The 17,607-nt window shown below is 39.8% G+C and overlaps 1 protein-coding gene across 1 annotated transcript in view; it reads right to left on the reverse strand.

Moving 5' to 3' along the window:
• The window catches only part of auts2a (activator of transcription and developmental regulator AUTS2 a), a 352,564-nt gene that overhangs the window by 265,614 nt on the left and 69,343 nt on the right, over window positions 1-17,607 (reverse strand). Inside the window, exon 3 of the mRNA XM_028594839.1 lies at window positions 3,211-3,423. Within this exon, the coding sequence (XP_028450640.1) occupies window positions 3,211-3,423 (213 nt within the window). The remainder of the gene's footprint in view (window positions 1-3,210; window positions 3,424-17,607) is intronic.

Raw genomic sequence — 17,607 nt, forward strand, 5'->3', positions numbered from 1 at the left:
AATTTATTTTCACTTCACTCGGCTTCGCGTCGTGCCTAACAGGCTACTATTTTGACCCTTTGCCGCACTTTGCCATACTTCCTTGTAACACATCCTGCTGCTGCAGGAATAGCAACGCGGATTTCAGTGCCTCATTCCGGTGCCACTAATATGCCTGCTTTTCTCTCTGATGCTCTGAAACAGACGTTACAGGCAACAGAAACATTGCTGCACGTGACGCTAGTTAACGCTACACTCGACAGCAGGTAACGTTAGCCTACCGCTAGCTAGTAGGTGGCTTAAACACAGTTAAAATGCTGACAGCTAAACGGTGTAAAGTTTGTCTGTATTTCACTGGAGAGGATTCCGACACCGGGATGTAACAATCTGCAGCTGCCGTTGTCGGAAAAACACAGATGGTGCGTTCAATGAAACTGGTAACCTACAGCCTTGTGATGCATTCAAAGTTATTGTTAAATGCCCTTTTCCCTTCAGGTGGTTGTTTTTGTTGTTCAACAGCTATTTACTAGTGAAATAAGTTATTGTTATAGTTATTACATTATAATTAAATCATTTAATTTTGACCATATGGCCGTAGCAATAAACATGCCGTTCTTTAATGTCACCAACTGTTGTTTAGTAAAAAGTATCGGATCAAGCACCGTTAAGGCACCGGTAACGTTTTAAAATTACCGCTTTAGCACCGGTATCCAAACCAAACAATACCCAACCCTAATATTGACTCTAGATTCAAATGTGTGACTAGATTCACACATTTTTCTTTTGTTTACAGTAAATAAATAAATAATAAACAAATACAAATCTTAAAATCAAGTTCATAAAGTCACTTTCTTTGCATTCATTTGATTCCCAATCAAGGTACACTGGTAAGAATTGCTTTCCATTGTTAATATGTACTTAAAAACAGTTCTGAAATGCAAAATAATAGAATTTTAATCATGTGATAAAACATGCGATTAACTATAGAAATTCAGTGATTAATCGCGATTAAAAAAAGTTCTCGTTTGACAGCCCTAATTATAACACTAATCATTGGTGTGTTGCACATGCATGTAATGTCACTTACAGTAATCAAGCATACATAAATAAATAAATAGAGAAATATGATCCACATTGTAACAAAAAAAGCCAGTACATGGAGTTTGACAAACCTTGCGAGAAATGTTAGACTGACTTACTCCCAAACAGCAGAGCCGATGCTTCATTAAACCTGCACCAGAGCTGTAAAAACTGATAAGGTGTGTACTTGCTGCTACAACAGGACACTGCTACAGTGACACTGTTCTACTGGAGTGGTTCAATTGACACGCTCTACACAATTCTTTGGCGTCATTGTTACTTCTTGCCAACACCATCATGTATTATATAATATGTAAGTAAATGGGTAACACTTTATATAAAGGGGTGTACATAAGACACATTTTGATTGTTCATGACTGTTGTCATTAAGTGTCATTCGGTAAATTATGACACTTTTAATGCAAAGTTAGCATTGTCCGAGATGTCTTTGTTATGACAACTTGACTTTAACGACGACAACAATCTCTGTGTTATGACAACTTGACATTAAGCAAGACAACATAACATATATATGTTATGACAAGCCCAATTATCAAACTTTAATAAACTATTTAGCTTTAAGTGTTAACATTACATTAAACTGTCATTAAGAGGTTGGTTTTTACACTGGCTGCCATGAGAGCATTATAATTGTGTCACGAATATTTTTCCTTGACCTCAAGTACGAGGGTATTTAATGAATTTTGAACAGATAACGTTAGCTCAGCCTCTCATTGGCCAACCCTGCCGGGTTTAGCTCGTTGCAGCCCAGGGCTGAGTCAGCTAGCTAGCTACTTGGACAGCTGTAACATTACAGCTAACCGAGCTAACGGCAGCTAACTATAGTTAGCAACAAGTCCAAAATTCAATAAATCACCTCGGTACTGCATTCACTGTCGTCAAACTGGTCGTCAAACATCTTAATGACAAGTCCAAATTGTTTCACTTTACTTGAGGTCATTAAACTGTCATTTAGAGGTTGGTTTTTACATTGGCTATGACAGCCAATGTAAAAACCAACCTCTAAATGACAGTTTAATGTAATGTTAACACATAAAGCTAAATAGTTTATTAATGTTTGATAATTGAGCCTGTCATGACATATTTATGACCTATTTTATAGTTATGTTGTCTAGGTTAATGTCAAGTTGTCATTACAAAGACATCCACAGGTTGTACTGTCTTGCTTAATGTCAAGTTGTCATAACACAGAGATTGTTGTCTTTGTTAATGTCAAGTTGTCATGACAAAGACATCTCGGACAATGCTAACTTATTAGCAATAAAAGTGTCATAATTTACCGAATGGCACTTAATGACAACAGTCATGAACACTCAAAATGACTCCTTCATATTCATGACAGGTGTCATGTCAGTCTTATGCACACCCCTTCAAATAAAGTGTTACCAGTAAATGTAATGATATATATATTCAACTGCTTAGCCTGCATGACTACCCCACAGTATAAAAAAAGAAAATACTATTATAGCGGTTATTTAGATTTGTTGTAATTGACATTTACAGCTGAGCAGGGTTCTTTCTTATGTAAAGTGTACAGTATGGCCAATGAAAGCCTCAAAACCTTTTGGCAAGCACATTCACTTAGAGACTACATTTTTTTTTTTTTTTTTAGCCAAACATCTCCAGCCATTTCACCTACAGTGCCTGTGTGTGAAACAATGAAATGCAAAAATGCCCTTGCAGAAGATTGCATTAAAGAATATAGTTGTTTTAGATCCTGATTACAGATTTTAACAGCACACACACTTGGTGCATTGACACAAAGCGACCGCTGAGCCAAGAGGAAAAAAAGCAACTGCAGCATTATTTTTTATATACTTGAACTCAACGGGTTGACAACTGATTTCAAAATGACCATGAATCATTATCATGAAAGAGTATGGTAAGGTACAGTTATACAAGAAGCTATGCTGAACCCCTGTTAAAGACATCTTTCTTTTCCTATATTAATGTGACCATTCTCATTAGATTTGGTTCTCATTTTCTGAGCATGAGTACACTGAAATGACAGAATGTCAAAAAGGCTGTAACCATATGTATCACAGCTCAAAAAAAAAAATGTAGTACTCGGCTACATTTGCAATTCACAACTTATTGCAGAGATAAATCAATAAAAGATCTTAAACTCACCATTGTGTGTTTCTTGTTCAGGTGTTTCTTCTTCCTCTTGCCTTGTGTGTGCGCCAGGCGAGGGTTGTTCTCCTGGTCGGAAGCCTGCTGGTGGTGGTGATTGTTCTTGCAGGGCTCCAGGCTCAGGCCGTTGGGGACCCTGGCAGCCTTCTTCTTGTGTAGGGGCCCTGCCCGGTTGTCTCTGCACTCCTGGGGCTTCAGTGTCAAGTTCTTCTTCAGAGGAAACAGCACAAGAGAAAGCTTGAATTAGTACAAAACAAATATTTAAGGTAATGTGTTGTTGTACAGCATGTTATGAACTTTTGAGGACTTTGGTCTGCAATCATACGGCCCATCAACAGTCAAATAAATGTTTTATTACATATACAGTACCTGAGAAAATCGGTTCATTAGCACACTAGAGAGGTTAGAAAGCTCAATAAAAGCTGGTTTTGACAGATAGCGAAATCTCTACTCTACAATAAGCAGTGCAGTAAATTTGCTCCAAATTGAGGGGCAATGGTGCAGAAAGGCTTTAGATACAATGTAGTATCACAAGATTTTCTTCACAAGGAACAGCGCAACAAACAATGTTTTATAGTTAGATTTCTTTTTTTCAGTTTGGTTTTATTTGAAAGTCCACAGCAGAGAGGGCAACAGGAATAATGAGGATAGAGAGAGTGAAATGGAACCCCATCTGGATTTAAACCAGCGACAAGAGGAATTTTGTATTAGTTGCTTTATTACTACTTTGGTGGTTTTTTGTAAACATGCTGGTTCACCACTTTGGTCCCGACTGAAATATGTTACACACTTCTGGATGGACTGCCATGACATTTTGTACTGACATTCATAATCCTCAGAGGATGAATTGTAATGGCTTTGGTGATCCTCTGACTTATCATATAGTGCCACCAGCAGTGTGATATCTCAATATCTAGAGATGGATCAGCACACAATTGTGTAAGGACATTCATGGTTCCCTGATGATTCAATCTAATGACTTTGATGATCACCTTATTTTGTTCTAGTACCATTATGAGGTTGCTATTTATGGTTGCTATTTGATCGACAGGACATTTGGTACAGATATCCATTGTCCTAACAGGATGAATTGTAATGATTCAGTGAGCCCTTAACTTTTCATCGAGTGCAATAGGGCTGCAACAACGAATCGATAAAATTCAATTAATAAAAAAGTTGGCAACAAATTTCATTATCGATTAGTTGTGTCGCGCAACTATTACGCCACTCAGAAGCGGAGATTAAAAAAAAATTTGAGTTGAGCGCGGAGCGGAACAGCGCGGAGCGGAAGAAAATAAATAAATTGAAGAGCGGGGGTAGAGGAAATATGGAGAGAGACCGGAGAGACCCGTAACGTTGTTCTGAAACACTCGGCGGAGGCAGAGAAATCAGTACGACCTAAGTCATCCGAGGTGTGGGAGCATTTCACACTAAATAAATCAAAAACGTGTTGATTGCAAGATAAGCAAAAGCGACACGACATGGCACGGGCGCACCACGGTGATGAGTCAGCACCTAAAACGTAAACATGTTGGAGTCCTTGATGAGGAGGAAGGGAGTTCAACAGCAGGGTAAAGTCACTACACTATCCTACTTCTGTTCCGTTCTGAAGGGAGGAACGTACCGTCCCTCCAGTAGCTCTTCTGGTGCTGCCGTTTACTAGTTATCCACCTGACTAGCATGACAAGCTAGCGTTAACTCGGTAATAACAGTAATAAAGCAGGGGTGGTATAGTTTGCAAGACTAAAGACACGGTTTTATTCACTCGCCTTTTTTGGCCCATTAATTTTTCAATCTGTTGTCATTATGTGCTTGTCCCATATCAGTTATTGTTGACAAATATATTAATGTGTGGTGTATAAATGAACTTAACATGCACTTACTACAATGATGGTAATAATTTAATGAATAAGTGTGTGTGTGTGTGTGTGTGTGTGTGTGTGTGTGTGTGTGTGTGTGTGTGTGTGTGTGTGTGTGTGTGTGTCTCTGCGTGTCAGTCTGTGTGTATCTGTATCTGCTATTTGGGTTACTTACCTTTACACAACTATTAACTAAAACAACAAGTATGTATGTATTGAGTTGATGTAAATGAATGCTTTTTTTTTTTTTTCATCCGATTCATCGATTAATTGAAAAAATAATCGACAGATTAATCGATTATTAAAATAATCGTTAGTTGCAGCCCTAGAGTGCAATCATCAGGTCACATCTGAATTTCCAATACGTTATGAACAAATACATGCAAAACTACTGGCATTCCCATCAGCCTCAGCTGCACTTTGTGTTTAGTGCTAATTAGCTAATGCATGTTAACAGAGTATCTGCTAAACATCAGCATGTTAGCAATAGATTTGAGCTCAAAGCACTTCTGCTTACTGTACGTACAGCCTCAGAGCTGCTAGCATGGCTGTAGACTCTCTGGTCTTGTTTGCAGAATGACATCACATTACAAGACTCTAAATTACATTCAAGCTTGGCCTGAAGTAGAGTAGAAGAGGGAAAGATGAAGCTGAGTAGAAACTGTGATTGAGCTTGTGTTTACCTGTAAGGCACATTCCTGAGCAGGAAACAGATCAGCAAAAGCACAGCAAGAAACATCAAAACATGTAAGTTCAGTTTGTCTCAACACATAAAAACTGCAATAGAAGACTTTTTTTCATGAAGAAAACTGGATTCTGAACACATTCCAATAAGCTACAACTCCAATATTGCAGGGTCCACACATGGGGTTATACAGTTTGACCGGGCTATTCAATAGAACCACTCATCTGCTGCTGAGAGACTGTGTAATGGATTACAGCTGCTCACAGTAAAAGTTATAGAACAACTCAGCTTTGTTATTTGAATAAGTGACCTATTTTGCTCCAGTGTGGACCAAAGAGCCGTTGGTGTTAACACCCCCCAGGGAGACATCTAGCTGGTGAAGCAGCCATCAGAGTGGAGGCTGACTGCTGAAGGGGAAGGTGGAAAGCTGCCGATGTCGATGCATTTTAAAAGAAAGGCCGAAGAGAGAAGGTATCTAGTGGCATTAGCACCAATGATGTATGATGTGTTAGCTTAAAGGACTTATTCTCTGGGTGCATGTGTACAGTTATTATTTTACCATGATAATGGGATCCCCTTTGCTGTTTTTACAGTATTATGTCATATTTCATCTTATGCTTTCTAAATCCTCCCTACCTAATTACCACTCTGGACACTTGGCAGTGGTGGAAAGCAAGTACAATTACTCAACTATGGTGCTTGAGTACAATTTTCAGGTATATGTACTTTCCATTTCATTTCTAAAGCCCTGACGAAGACCTACAGTGGTCGAAACATGTTGGCTTTTTAATGATTAAGTCACTACAATAAAGTAGGGCTGGGACGATTCATCAACGTAAGCGACGCCATCGATTATAAAAATACGTTGATTTGCATAACGTGCGTCCAATCGTCGGAATAGAGGAAGATGGCAAAAAGGCTTTTAAATAGTTCCTTCCTTGTTCTTATCACTCCTCTGCATTTGTTTGACAGCTATGTTACTATAATTACTTTGAAGATCAAGGTTTTACATCCAAATAAATACAGGTTATCAATTATAAAATATGATGTAGTTACAGATTAAGCAACCAAATTAGCTTTACTTCAACCAGCTACAACATAAAATGCTGCATGCATGGTAACGCATTCATAATAATCAAATACTTATTAGACAATCACACTGATGGGGTTTTTCTCATGCCAGTCAAGTACTTTTACTATTGATACTTTAAGAATATTTTGCGGCTAATACGTCTGCACTTTTACCGCAGTGAAATGTTGAAGGCAGGACTTTTACTTGCAGTGCAGTAAGTCTGCAGTAACACCTTTAGGGGTGGTTTAAATTTGTTGAACAGCACTCAAGCTGGACTCCACAAACCCTGCTTCAGTCCAGGATTTATCCCGCAGCCCACAGAAACCACATTGTGACTCATATTTGGTGTATAGTGCATATGAGGAATGAAACCAAGGCAGATTTTCCACAACCTACTGGTGAGAAAAACAATCTAGCACAAGCATCAAGCAGCAGCAGTTACTCGGTGAAGGACCACCACGGAGCAACCTTAGCGTGCCTGTAGACAATTACATCACCAGTGTTACAGATACACACTGCTGTCAGAATGAGTTTGATGGGTGTGCTACTGGCACTGACTCACTAAACCATCTCTAAAGGCCATACTTCACTCGTAGAAAAAACAAGTGCATGCATCAACTAATCTTGTTTGCCTTTCCCTCCCACACTCATCCAAGGCAAATAATGCAACATGACATGCATTGTCAGTGCACAGAATAAATGACAAAGTTATGATGGGGCTGAGAGAGGTTCCATTGTGCTAGCTTTCTGCTTGCTGTTAAGCCTCCAAACAGTCTGATTGCCTGGAATAAATTATGCACATTATGTTTTGCCTGCCCACCCAACAATAGCAAGACAAAATTCCATATTTTAGCGCCTTAGGATGACATTGAAAAGAAGTAATTGCTCAATATGGCTTACTCTACCCTAGCTTTCATTTCTGTGATTGACTGGCAGTGTACAAAGTAATTACATTGTGGCATTTAGTGGCAACGCATGTCTGCAGGTGTCCTTACAACAGGTTACAATATGGAAGGCAGCTATTTTAATTGACTTTTAAATGTTTCACATCTAATGTGAGATTTCAAAAAAAGTAGTTACTTTTAAATATCCTGCATCTGATATTTTACTTTTTACTTAAAGTCTCCTTCCACTCAAATGTGTTTTGCGTATTGTTCCCTCACGTTTGAGCCTCACTGTGCAGAACGATGTATGTGCAGAGTTTTCACATTCATCTGCTGAAGGGGGAACCTTTTGCATTGCTCACCTTAAGTGGTTATTCTTATCAAGAATATCACGGTACATTTCTCCATTCATCATTCCTTCAATTATATGCAGTCTGCCGGTGCCAGATGCTGAAAAGCAGCTCCACACCATGATGCTCCCACCTCCAAACGTCACTGTTGGTATGGTGTTTTTAGGTCGGAGTGTAGTGCCATTATTCCTCCAAACATGGTGTATGCTATGGCAGCCAAAGAGTTCAATTTTGGTCTCATCTGAGCAGATTATATTCTCCCAGTATGTCATTGGCTTGTCCAGATGTTGTGCAGCAAACTTTAAGCGAGCTTCCACATGCCTTTTCTTGAGCAGTGGTGTGCTGCGTGGTGTGCGTTCCTAGAGGCCATGGCGGTTGAGTGCATTACTAATTGTTTTCTTCCAAACAACTGTACCTGCTTCTTCCAGGTCTTTCTGAAGGCTTTTCTTGGTTCTTTGACAACTCTTCTAAGTATTCTATGGACTCTTCTGTCAGAAATCTTGCAAGGTGCACCTGGTTGTGGCCGGTTAATGGAGAAATTTTGTTCTTTCCACTTCTGGATAACGGCCCCAACAGCGCTCACTGGAACTTTCAGAAGTTTAAATATTCGTCTGTAACCAATGCCATCCGTATGTTTATCTACAATAAGCTTGCAAAGGTCTTGGGACACCTCTTTGCTCTTACCCATCATGAAATGCTTCTTGAGTGACACCTTGGTAACGAGAAACCGTTTCATCAATTAGGACTAATCCAGCTGATATTAATTTGCATTAATGGGGGCAGGATTACTTCCTAAATACTTACAGATTTCAGTTGGATCATTGGCTTTCCATGCCTTTTTACACTCCTTTTTCTTCATGTGCTCAATATTTATTCCCATTATCATTCCACTTTATTACACATAACTTTTGTCATGGACATAGATGTTTTGATTTATTTGTATGTGTGGTTTACTTGGGTTGTTATTGACATCTGGTGAAAATGTAATTCCAATAGCCCCATCGGAAATATATTTACTGGGAAAGATGTTGACGCGTTCAATACTTACTCTCAGATTTTAGGGGTTTGATTTTTATCTGATGCATTATTGGAGAACCTTTGCTATCCCTCTGTTGTGAGCAAGATGAGCAATCTGAACCCAACGTCTACTGCGGTAGATTAAACCAACTGCACCTTCTCTGATCTTTATGGGCATTTGAGCCACCAAGGAGACAAGCCTGATCAAAGAGTCTGATCAACTTGTCTTACTGAGACGATTTAATTAGTTTAGACAGACCGGGCTTCCAGCAGAGAGGAAAAGAGTGAGGGATGGAAGGTGGCAGCAAACAGGAACAGAGATGGTGAGAGACGGAGAGCTACCTTAACAGCTACCTAGTTAAGTTGAACAGAATTGTCTTTCATTCTTCAGGGAGTGCTTGCCCCAGTTGTCACATTTTGAGTAGGTGTAAAATAGCATTAAGTAAGCTCTAAGTGTTGTGTGTAACAAATTGATGGGTAATTCACTGCTGCGGTTTGTGGTGATGCCACCAATTACAGGTGTGATTAGAGCAGTTGAACTATTTTATGTGTAATCTAATGGTTCGGACCCAGGTGAGAACCATACCATAAATGGTATATATTCACCAGCACCAACAATTTCAATTGTTCCCAATGAGGAGAGAGCGCCTTTTTTGTGCGATCGCTTGGAGCGCTTCTAGGCCACGTCCACACATACCCAAACAATCTTTTGTTACCCGTCTTCCCTGGATTTGTTTCAAAAATAGTTGCGTACAAACGAATCCATTTGTAAATGACTCAACATGCTACTTCGTATTCCAGGCCCTGTTTCGGCTACAGAAATTCACCAAAAAACAGAGAAGAAGAGCATATTTAACTTCCACTTCCCATCATAACATGACTAGCTAGACTAACGTTCTCTTAATACATCCATGGACTATAATAACTTTTACCACTGCTCATTTTACAAAGGCCGCCGCAAGAAAACGTGTCTTTGTTTACATTGTATAATGTGCTGTTGGATTGCTACGGATGTATTCGCCATCCAAACAAAGCCAAACGAGAGCCGTTTTTGAATTTTTTCACCCTGAGACCAGGTTTCAAAAAAGTGCGTTTTCAGGCAGTACGTTTACAGAATTCATTTGGACGGTCGGCCCAAACGATGCAAAACATGTGCGTTTGCATCAAAAAGCGTCTACGTGTGGATGGTCCCTAAATCTCGTAACTTTTCAGAAAGGCGCTGGCGTCCTTACTGTCGATCCTTTTCAGGAAATTATCACAACAAAGACAGAAAAGCTGAATAAACACTTAAATGAGTCCCATTGACTATGAATGAAAGACTATTTAAATCATTGAAGACTAAATATTCTTTAGTCAGAAAAAAAGGAATCTTGGTCATCTTGGGCTCTGAGATATTGTGATGAGAAATGTAAATTAAATGATTCATCAAGAATATAATCAGCAGAAAACAATCAATAGTTGCAGCCCTTAAATACAGTTTTCAAAGACTATATTTCATGAAGCCTAGTAATAACCAACTATTTACCGTCAAACAGGATTTAAATGAGTTGTAGAAGTTTTTCAAAAAGTCAGCATGTCAATGTTTATAATTATCTTTCACTGTGGAGGTTGTTGCTCCAATTACCATCCATGAAGGCAGCCAAGGAAAGAGATCATTATACACAGTAAAAAATAGAACTATAAAATTCAGGCTTTGTACTTTGAGTCAATAGTCAATGCTTATAATCATATACTCTTTCTACAGAACTGACTATGACAGATCGTAGGGCCAATACAGAAAGTTAGTTTCACAGTGATGACCCAGTAAATGCATGGAAAATGGAGTTTGTATTACAAGGATTAATTCAATTATTGTGTTATGATGGAACAAACTACTGTATCAGCTCCATGTTCCAGATGGCTCTCTACAAAATATTATTTTAAGATTAAAGACAGCTGGAATAATAACTAAAGTCAGACACAGAAAAGTACTGTTTGACCAGGCTTAGCATCAAATAGTTGTGAACAAATAACGTCATGTTTGTCAGATGCCTCTTTGGCATTTTTAATTGTTTGCTCTAAACCCACAATCATGGCTAAATAAGAAATAGGTACCCTTCTGTAAAGTCCTTCTGTAGCATACGTCAAAGTCAGAATGCCCGGATCGACTGAGGCACGTGAAAAAACACCTAGAATTCTTATTTGTGGTAATGTAGCACAGCTTTATGGATTTTAACAACTGGTTGAAGCACATTTAAACCAATGATTTGTGATAAAACAGAGTAGTTCTGACAAACACTTTTCTTTGAATTACAGACAAAACTAGAGCCAACCGCAAGTTGACCTGCAGATTAGAGACATCATACAGGACCAAAAGAGCTGAGAGCTGCTTGAAAAGACAGCAGTTCCTGAATACAGACAAAGGAAGGAAAAGTTAAAGGGTAAAAGACCTTTTTGAAAAAAAGACATTTTTTATTTCATTTTGAGCAGGTGATAGAACTACAAATGTGATGTTGACTTCTGACCACTTTCAGGCTGATTTGATAGTGCAGTACATGAAGAATCAAGATGAACACACTTCAAAATCTGCTTAGAACTAATAAAACTTAAAATAAAAAAAAATCTATCTAGGTGAGCAAGCCTTTCAGAAAATCCTTAAAGCAGAATATCCTTGCTTGACAATTTAAATGAATTCAAATTAATTGCAGCTATGGAAATATGGAGTGAAGTGTAAGATTAGGGAGGTTAACTGTATTTACTCGATGGTACAGGACTCTAAATACTGTATCACACGGCACGTGCATATGCACGATAGTGCAGGTAAAATTTGAGCTGTGCACGTAATTCTCAGCTCTACATGCAGTAGGTGCACGAAAATGTTCTGGGGTCTGATAAATAAACGTGGCGTACGCACAAAACGGGGCTGAAAATGGGCGTACGCCACTTCCCACGCAAAGGTTGTGATTTATAAAAAACAAACTTGACGGGACAATGTGCGGTCCTCCACGCAAACTCTGATCCATGCGTACGCACATTTTGGAGAGAAGATAGGAATTGGCGACGCAGAGGGTGAGGTGGTGAACTGAAGTCAGACTGCAGAGAGTAAATGGAAATGAGATTAATCGTAATATTTTCTAGTATTGATGCCTCACGCACATTCTTTCAATCATATATCATCCACGTTACCATGAACATGAAATCCAGCAGTGTTATTTGCGCTTATACTGAGATAATTGTTCCATAAACATCTCCAACTCAAATCTTAAATAAAAATGTGTTCTTAATATTTAATCGGCGCTGTCTCGCCGTCACATTGTCCGCTATGGAGCGCAGGAGGAGGAGATGGCCCTACTGCAGGGAATACAGGATAGCATCAAATACCCTACTATTAGATAACGGCAGAGCATAGTGTAAATAACTAAATATCTGTCTTTAAAACTGTGCATATATCATCAAATGTCAAAGTCTGGAAATACAGCCGTTAAGCTCTTGCGCAATCATTACTCTTAATGTCCTCGTTATCAGTCCTAACTTTAATACTGTTCATGACCAAACCTGCATGAAGAAAAGTATGTTTGCCTATTACATTTCGTCTTCAAATTGTATCTCGGGGTGGGGGTTACCACTTGTTGATGCTGTGATTTTAGCAAGGTGTTAACAATCACAAATTGTTGTAAACATATAAATACTGCGGTGACCCCCATGCGTAATGCTGCATGATGGCACTGCTGGCCCTACAGGAGGACTCCGCTAATGGAAGAATCAGGAGAAAAAGAGACTTCAGGGAACATGACGATGACTGGCTAAGTGTTTTTTTAAATAAATATTATATATAATCTTCTACTTTATCACTAAGGCTTGTTTGGATATAATATATAGTTCTGTTTAATCTTATTATATACACAAATGTTATCACATTTTTGTTTTTCTTTTGGAGGCCACAGTTCTGAGACAAAAGGTTTTTAAAGGGGATAACAGTATATCAAAGCTGTCCCCGAGTGCTGTATGCCTGCAGTTTTGGAAGATTTTATTAATATATGTAGTCTATAGATCCGGTTTCCCTACACTGTGCGACAACAGGCCGAAATTATAATTCAATCGGCAGCAATTCTCGAGCGTCTGAGAGGTTTTTTGCTTTTTCTCCGCCAGTCGTCATGATTCGGCATGTTTCGGTGTAACGAAAGAACAACTGCAAGGCTCATTAACATACTTATCAGCGTTCACGAGGTGCTTTACATTGACTATTTATGGTTAAAAATGGGCGTGTACGGGGCGGGATAAGAGGCTGATCCACATACGCACACTTGAAGTCAATCTGTGATTTATAAAAGGAACATTGCTTACAGGTGTGCGTACACACGGTTTTATAAATCTGACTTTTTTTTGGCGTACGCCAATTTGGGCTTTTGGGCACACGTACACTTATAGTAAGGATCCTATGCACAGTTTTGTAAATGAGATCCCTGGGCTGCCAAATCTCACGTATTTACTGTGAGACTCACACACTCACTTGCATTTTCTCACGCAGTGAAAAACTAATTTCTAACTGAATGTCGCAGCGGGAAAAGGAGGACAGCACACAGACAGACAAGACAGAGCAGCACAGCGCACCAGCACCGTAAAACACTGTGGTCAAGTGATCCGTCGTTTACCAAAACCTGGTCACGGCAACTGCCGCTTGGATTTTGATGCATGCTGTTATGGTAACTTGCAGGCACCGTGAAGTGAAGACATGAAAACCATCATTACTTTCCCAGAGTATTACTATGCTGTTTAAATAATAGTCTACTGAACATATTTGTTTTATCCATTATTTTCCTGTCTCCAGGAAGACTAACTATGAATTCAGGCTTTATTAGACACACTAGCGCCACCATGAGGTTGATATTTCTGGTTTTTGATCAAATGACTTGACAGATATTGGATGGATTGTCATGAAATCTGGTTCACACATTCATGATCATGACTTCCTTTCATCTAGCACCACCATCATTGTCAAATATGACCACATAAAATGTACTGACATTCCCGTCAGCCTTAACTGTACTGTGTGTTTAGACCTAGAAAATGTTAGCATGCCAAAGCTAAACTAAGATGGTGAACATGGTAAACATTATACCTGCTAAACATCAGCATGCTAGTCACTGTGAGCATGTGCATTGAGTGCAAAGCACCGCTGTGACTAATGCCAGGATCAGACTACTACATTTTCTTTTATTTCAGGACAGTCACTATGTCAGACTAGACAGACAGTAGTGTATTACGAGATTTGTTGAAAATGGTAGGCAGCAAGTACAGATAATAGTAATGACTTTTTCAAGTGAACACATTGATGTCCTCTCAATCAGGGATGATGGTGCCTTGCTTTGTCTGAGCCACTGGGAATGGTTTACAGAGAACTCCCTCAATCACGTCAGAAACAAACCCATTAAACTAATGGAGGGTGAGAATTGAGAGCACCGCAGCATTATTAGGAGAAGGCAGATTTATCACATCATAGCTATATACTGTGCTAGAGAGTCGGAGCAAATTGGAAATGTATGGCAGGAAACCCAAAGTCAAAATTTTAACCCCTCCCAGCTGCACTTCCTTCCTAAAACTGTAGTCTGAAAGTCTGTCTACCTTCTGTAGTGTCTCAAAATTAGGGCTGGGTAACGAACGTCGATACTTTTATGGCACCGGAAAAAAAATTTCAGTGCCAAATTTCGGTTCCAAAAGCATAAGCGCAAGCTTATCTGTCCTCTCTGCATATTGACACAGAGCGGAGCTCCGACCGACACACGCACACGCACACACACACACACGCAAAAGGTGCGGACGGAGTAAACTGTCTGCAGTTTTGTTGAAGTCACAGAGAGTCACGGTTGGTTTCAAGTGTAGTTACAGTTTTTAAAAACTTCACGCAGACAGCGTTTGCTGCGATATGATATTAATGGCGAGCCGAAAGCGGTCGCGGTGCTGTTGACGTTACACTTCCTCTTAGACAAACGGGCAGAACGGTGGTTTCTATGCCCTGATGACTGACTGACAGGCTGAACTTGTAAGGCAAGGCACTTTTATTAATGTTACTCTGAGGGGGCAGTTTTACCAGAATCTTTTAATTTTGCTAACTGTTTTGATTCACAATTAAGGTGGAAAATAAAAGCTTTGTGTTTAATGTATTTTTGTTGATGTTGAAATGGATTTTAAAACATATGGTATCGAAAGAAGTATCGTTAGGAACCGGCATCGAAACTGAGGTATCGAAATTGGCACCGGATCGAAAGATTTTGAACAATACCCAGTCCTACTCAGAATAGACGCAGGTGCTCAGACAAAACCACACACACACACACACACCCACACACACACACACCCACACACACACACAGCTGCTGAGAATTGTCAGGTGCAGATGCGTTATACCCAGAAGCGAGTGGCAGGAGTTATGTGAGGCTGAGTAGAGCTTTTCAGGTAGGCAGTAAACGATTCTCCTAACAGACATAACCATCTACAAGATGTACGCCTTCTTTCTCATGATGGCACCCTCACAACAATAGTGGAGCCTGACAAAACAGTGTCCACTTAAAAAATGCGCTCACATACACAGACAAAAACACCTAGCAAATTTCCTGGCTCTAATCTCATCATAGCAGAGTTTTTTCCCCCATTTGGGTCAGAAGGGTGCATGAAAAAAAGACAGGGGGATATCCTGTGCTTGACGATCTGATTTCCTGTTAGGTTGTGTCTGGCTGTTAAATAAATACACACTCTTTTTTTCTTTGTGGGAGGGCAGACGGGACCGAAGGGAGCTGAAGTAATCGGAGATCTCAGCAACCTGGTTCCATTTGTATCATCCAGTCTTATCAGGGGTCCGGAAAGAAACTCAATAACTTAGATTCCTAAATAAAACAAAGCGGTGCGGTCCACACATATTGTGTCAAAGACAGCGATCAAACGGCTCCATTATGGCCACAATAACCATACTTGGAAAAAGAGAAATGCCCAGAGTGACAATGTAACAACAGGCCTGTAGTGGGTGGGAGGTTGGAGTTATTCCTAAAAGTACAGTTGCTAAAAGGATCTTACAACATTGTCCACACTGGCAACAACAGATCTCACTAAGCACCAAAGTCAACTGATCTTTATTCATGTGCGTTTGTATTCATAACGCTGAATATGTGTGTGTGCATATATGTGTTTTCAGTATGCATCTTGACAGGAGGGAAATCAGGCCTTCTGCAGAACAGAGGACTTAATGAAAAACAAACATATTCCGTATGAGCCACAAGAACCCACAACATTTACCCTGATAAATAAACATGAGCAGCAGATCCAGCCGGGCTTTTTTCATGTTAATCACTGAGTAAGCAGAGCAGGCAGAGTGGCCCTTTAATGGGTGCAGAAAGATGTAAACCAACAGTGTCTGTGTAACTGAATCAGAGCCCTGGACTTTTTTTTTTTTTTTTTTTTGGTGAAAGCCAATGAAGACTATTTCATGCACAGACATCAGCTGGTAGGTCGCGCCGTGTGTGTAGAAGAATATTAACAGAGGGATTTCAGTGTAAAGCAAATAAGAGCAAGATAACATGCACACTCGCAAAGTGGGGACAACCTTAATAAGCAAAGCATACTGTGAAATGAGACGAGGCGCAGACTGCCCTGATCAAATAAGAACAAACAACAAGGAGGATAATAATGCTGTGCTGAGAACAATCCCAGCCGGAGCGGCATTGTGGGATAGATTTTACCCTTTGAAGCTGCCCTTGTTGGCTTAAATAATTACACCTAATTGCTGACAGCTGTAAGGGCAAATGAACCGTTTGCTTAAACAGGCACACAGATTGCTTACGGTGACTGCACTGGGTCACAGCTTTTAGAGGATTCTGCCATTCACCATTACTAAAGAAAATTCACTTTCTGCAGAATGGGCCAATTTGTTTAGTGGTCTATAACTGACAACTCACTCATTGTTAAAAAATCATTTCATGGCTGGGGATAATGACAGTTGTTTATAATCTGCAAGGTTACAAGAAAAACTACAGTAATTAAATGAAGATTAGACTTCAATATATAATGCTACAACTCCTCAAGACCCAAGCCAAGTTCCACCTGCTGATTAAAGTAAAAGTGAAGGAGGTTCTTCGGCACAGGCTCACCAACAAAAGGCCTGCCGTGTCATCATTTCTTTTTAATTAAACTACCGATATACAGGAAACGACTTAATGACTGTGAATGAGCGTGTTGGCAGTTACATTTTGAGAGTTTGCTTTTATTTCTTGATGACCTCACCTGCTCCAAAAAAACACTCAAGAACACCAACAACAATCCCAAAAGCAAAAGCTCTCTGTCTCGCCTGTGACTCACACAATCCTACACCGTGTGCGTGCAGCTGGTGTAGCCAGTTAAAACACGCATTCCACGGCACATACGCTCCGCTAACGGTCCGCAAATGTTGCGCGTAATCTAACCGGTCTATTGAGCTGTCCGATATTAATGTCTGAGCCCCTGGAGCTACATGATCAGTCGACACAATTTGTTCTGAAAAAAAGATTTGTGTCTGTGCCTC

This window comes from Perca flavescens, chromosome 13 (genome assembly GCF_004354835.1).
Source record: "Perca flavescens isolate YP-PL-M2 chromosome 13, PFLA_1.0, whole genome shotgun sequence".
NCBI lineage: Eukaryota > Metazoa > Chordata > Actinopteri > Perciformes > Percidae > Perca > Perca flavescens.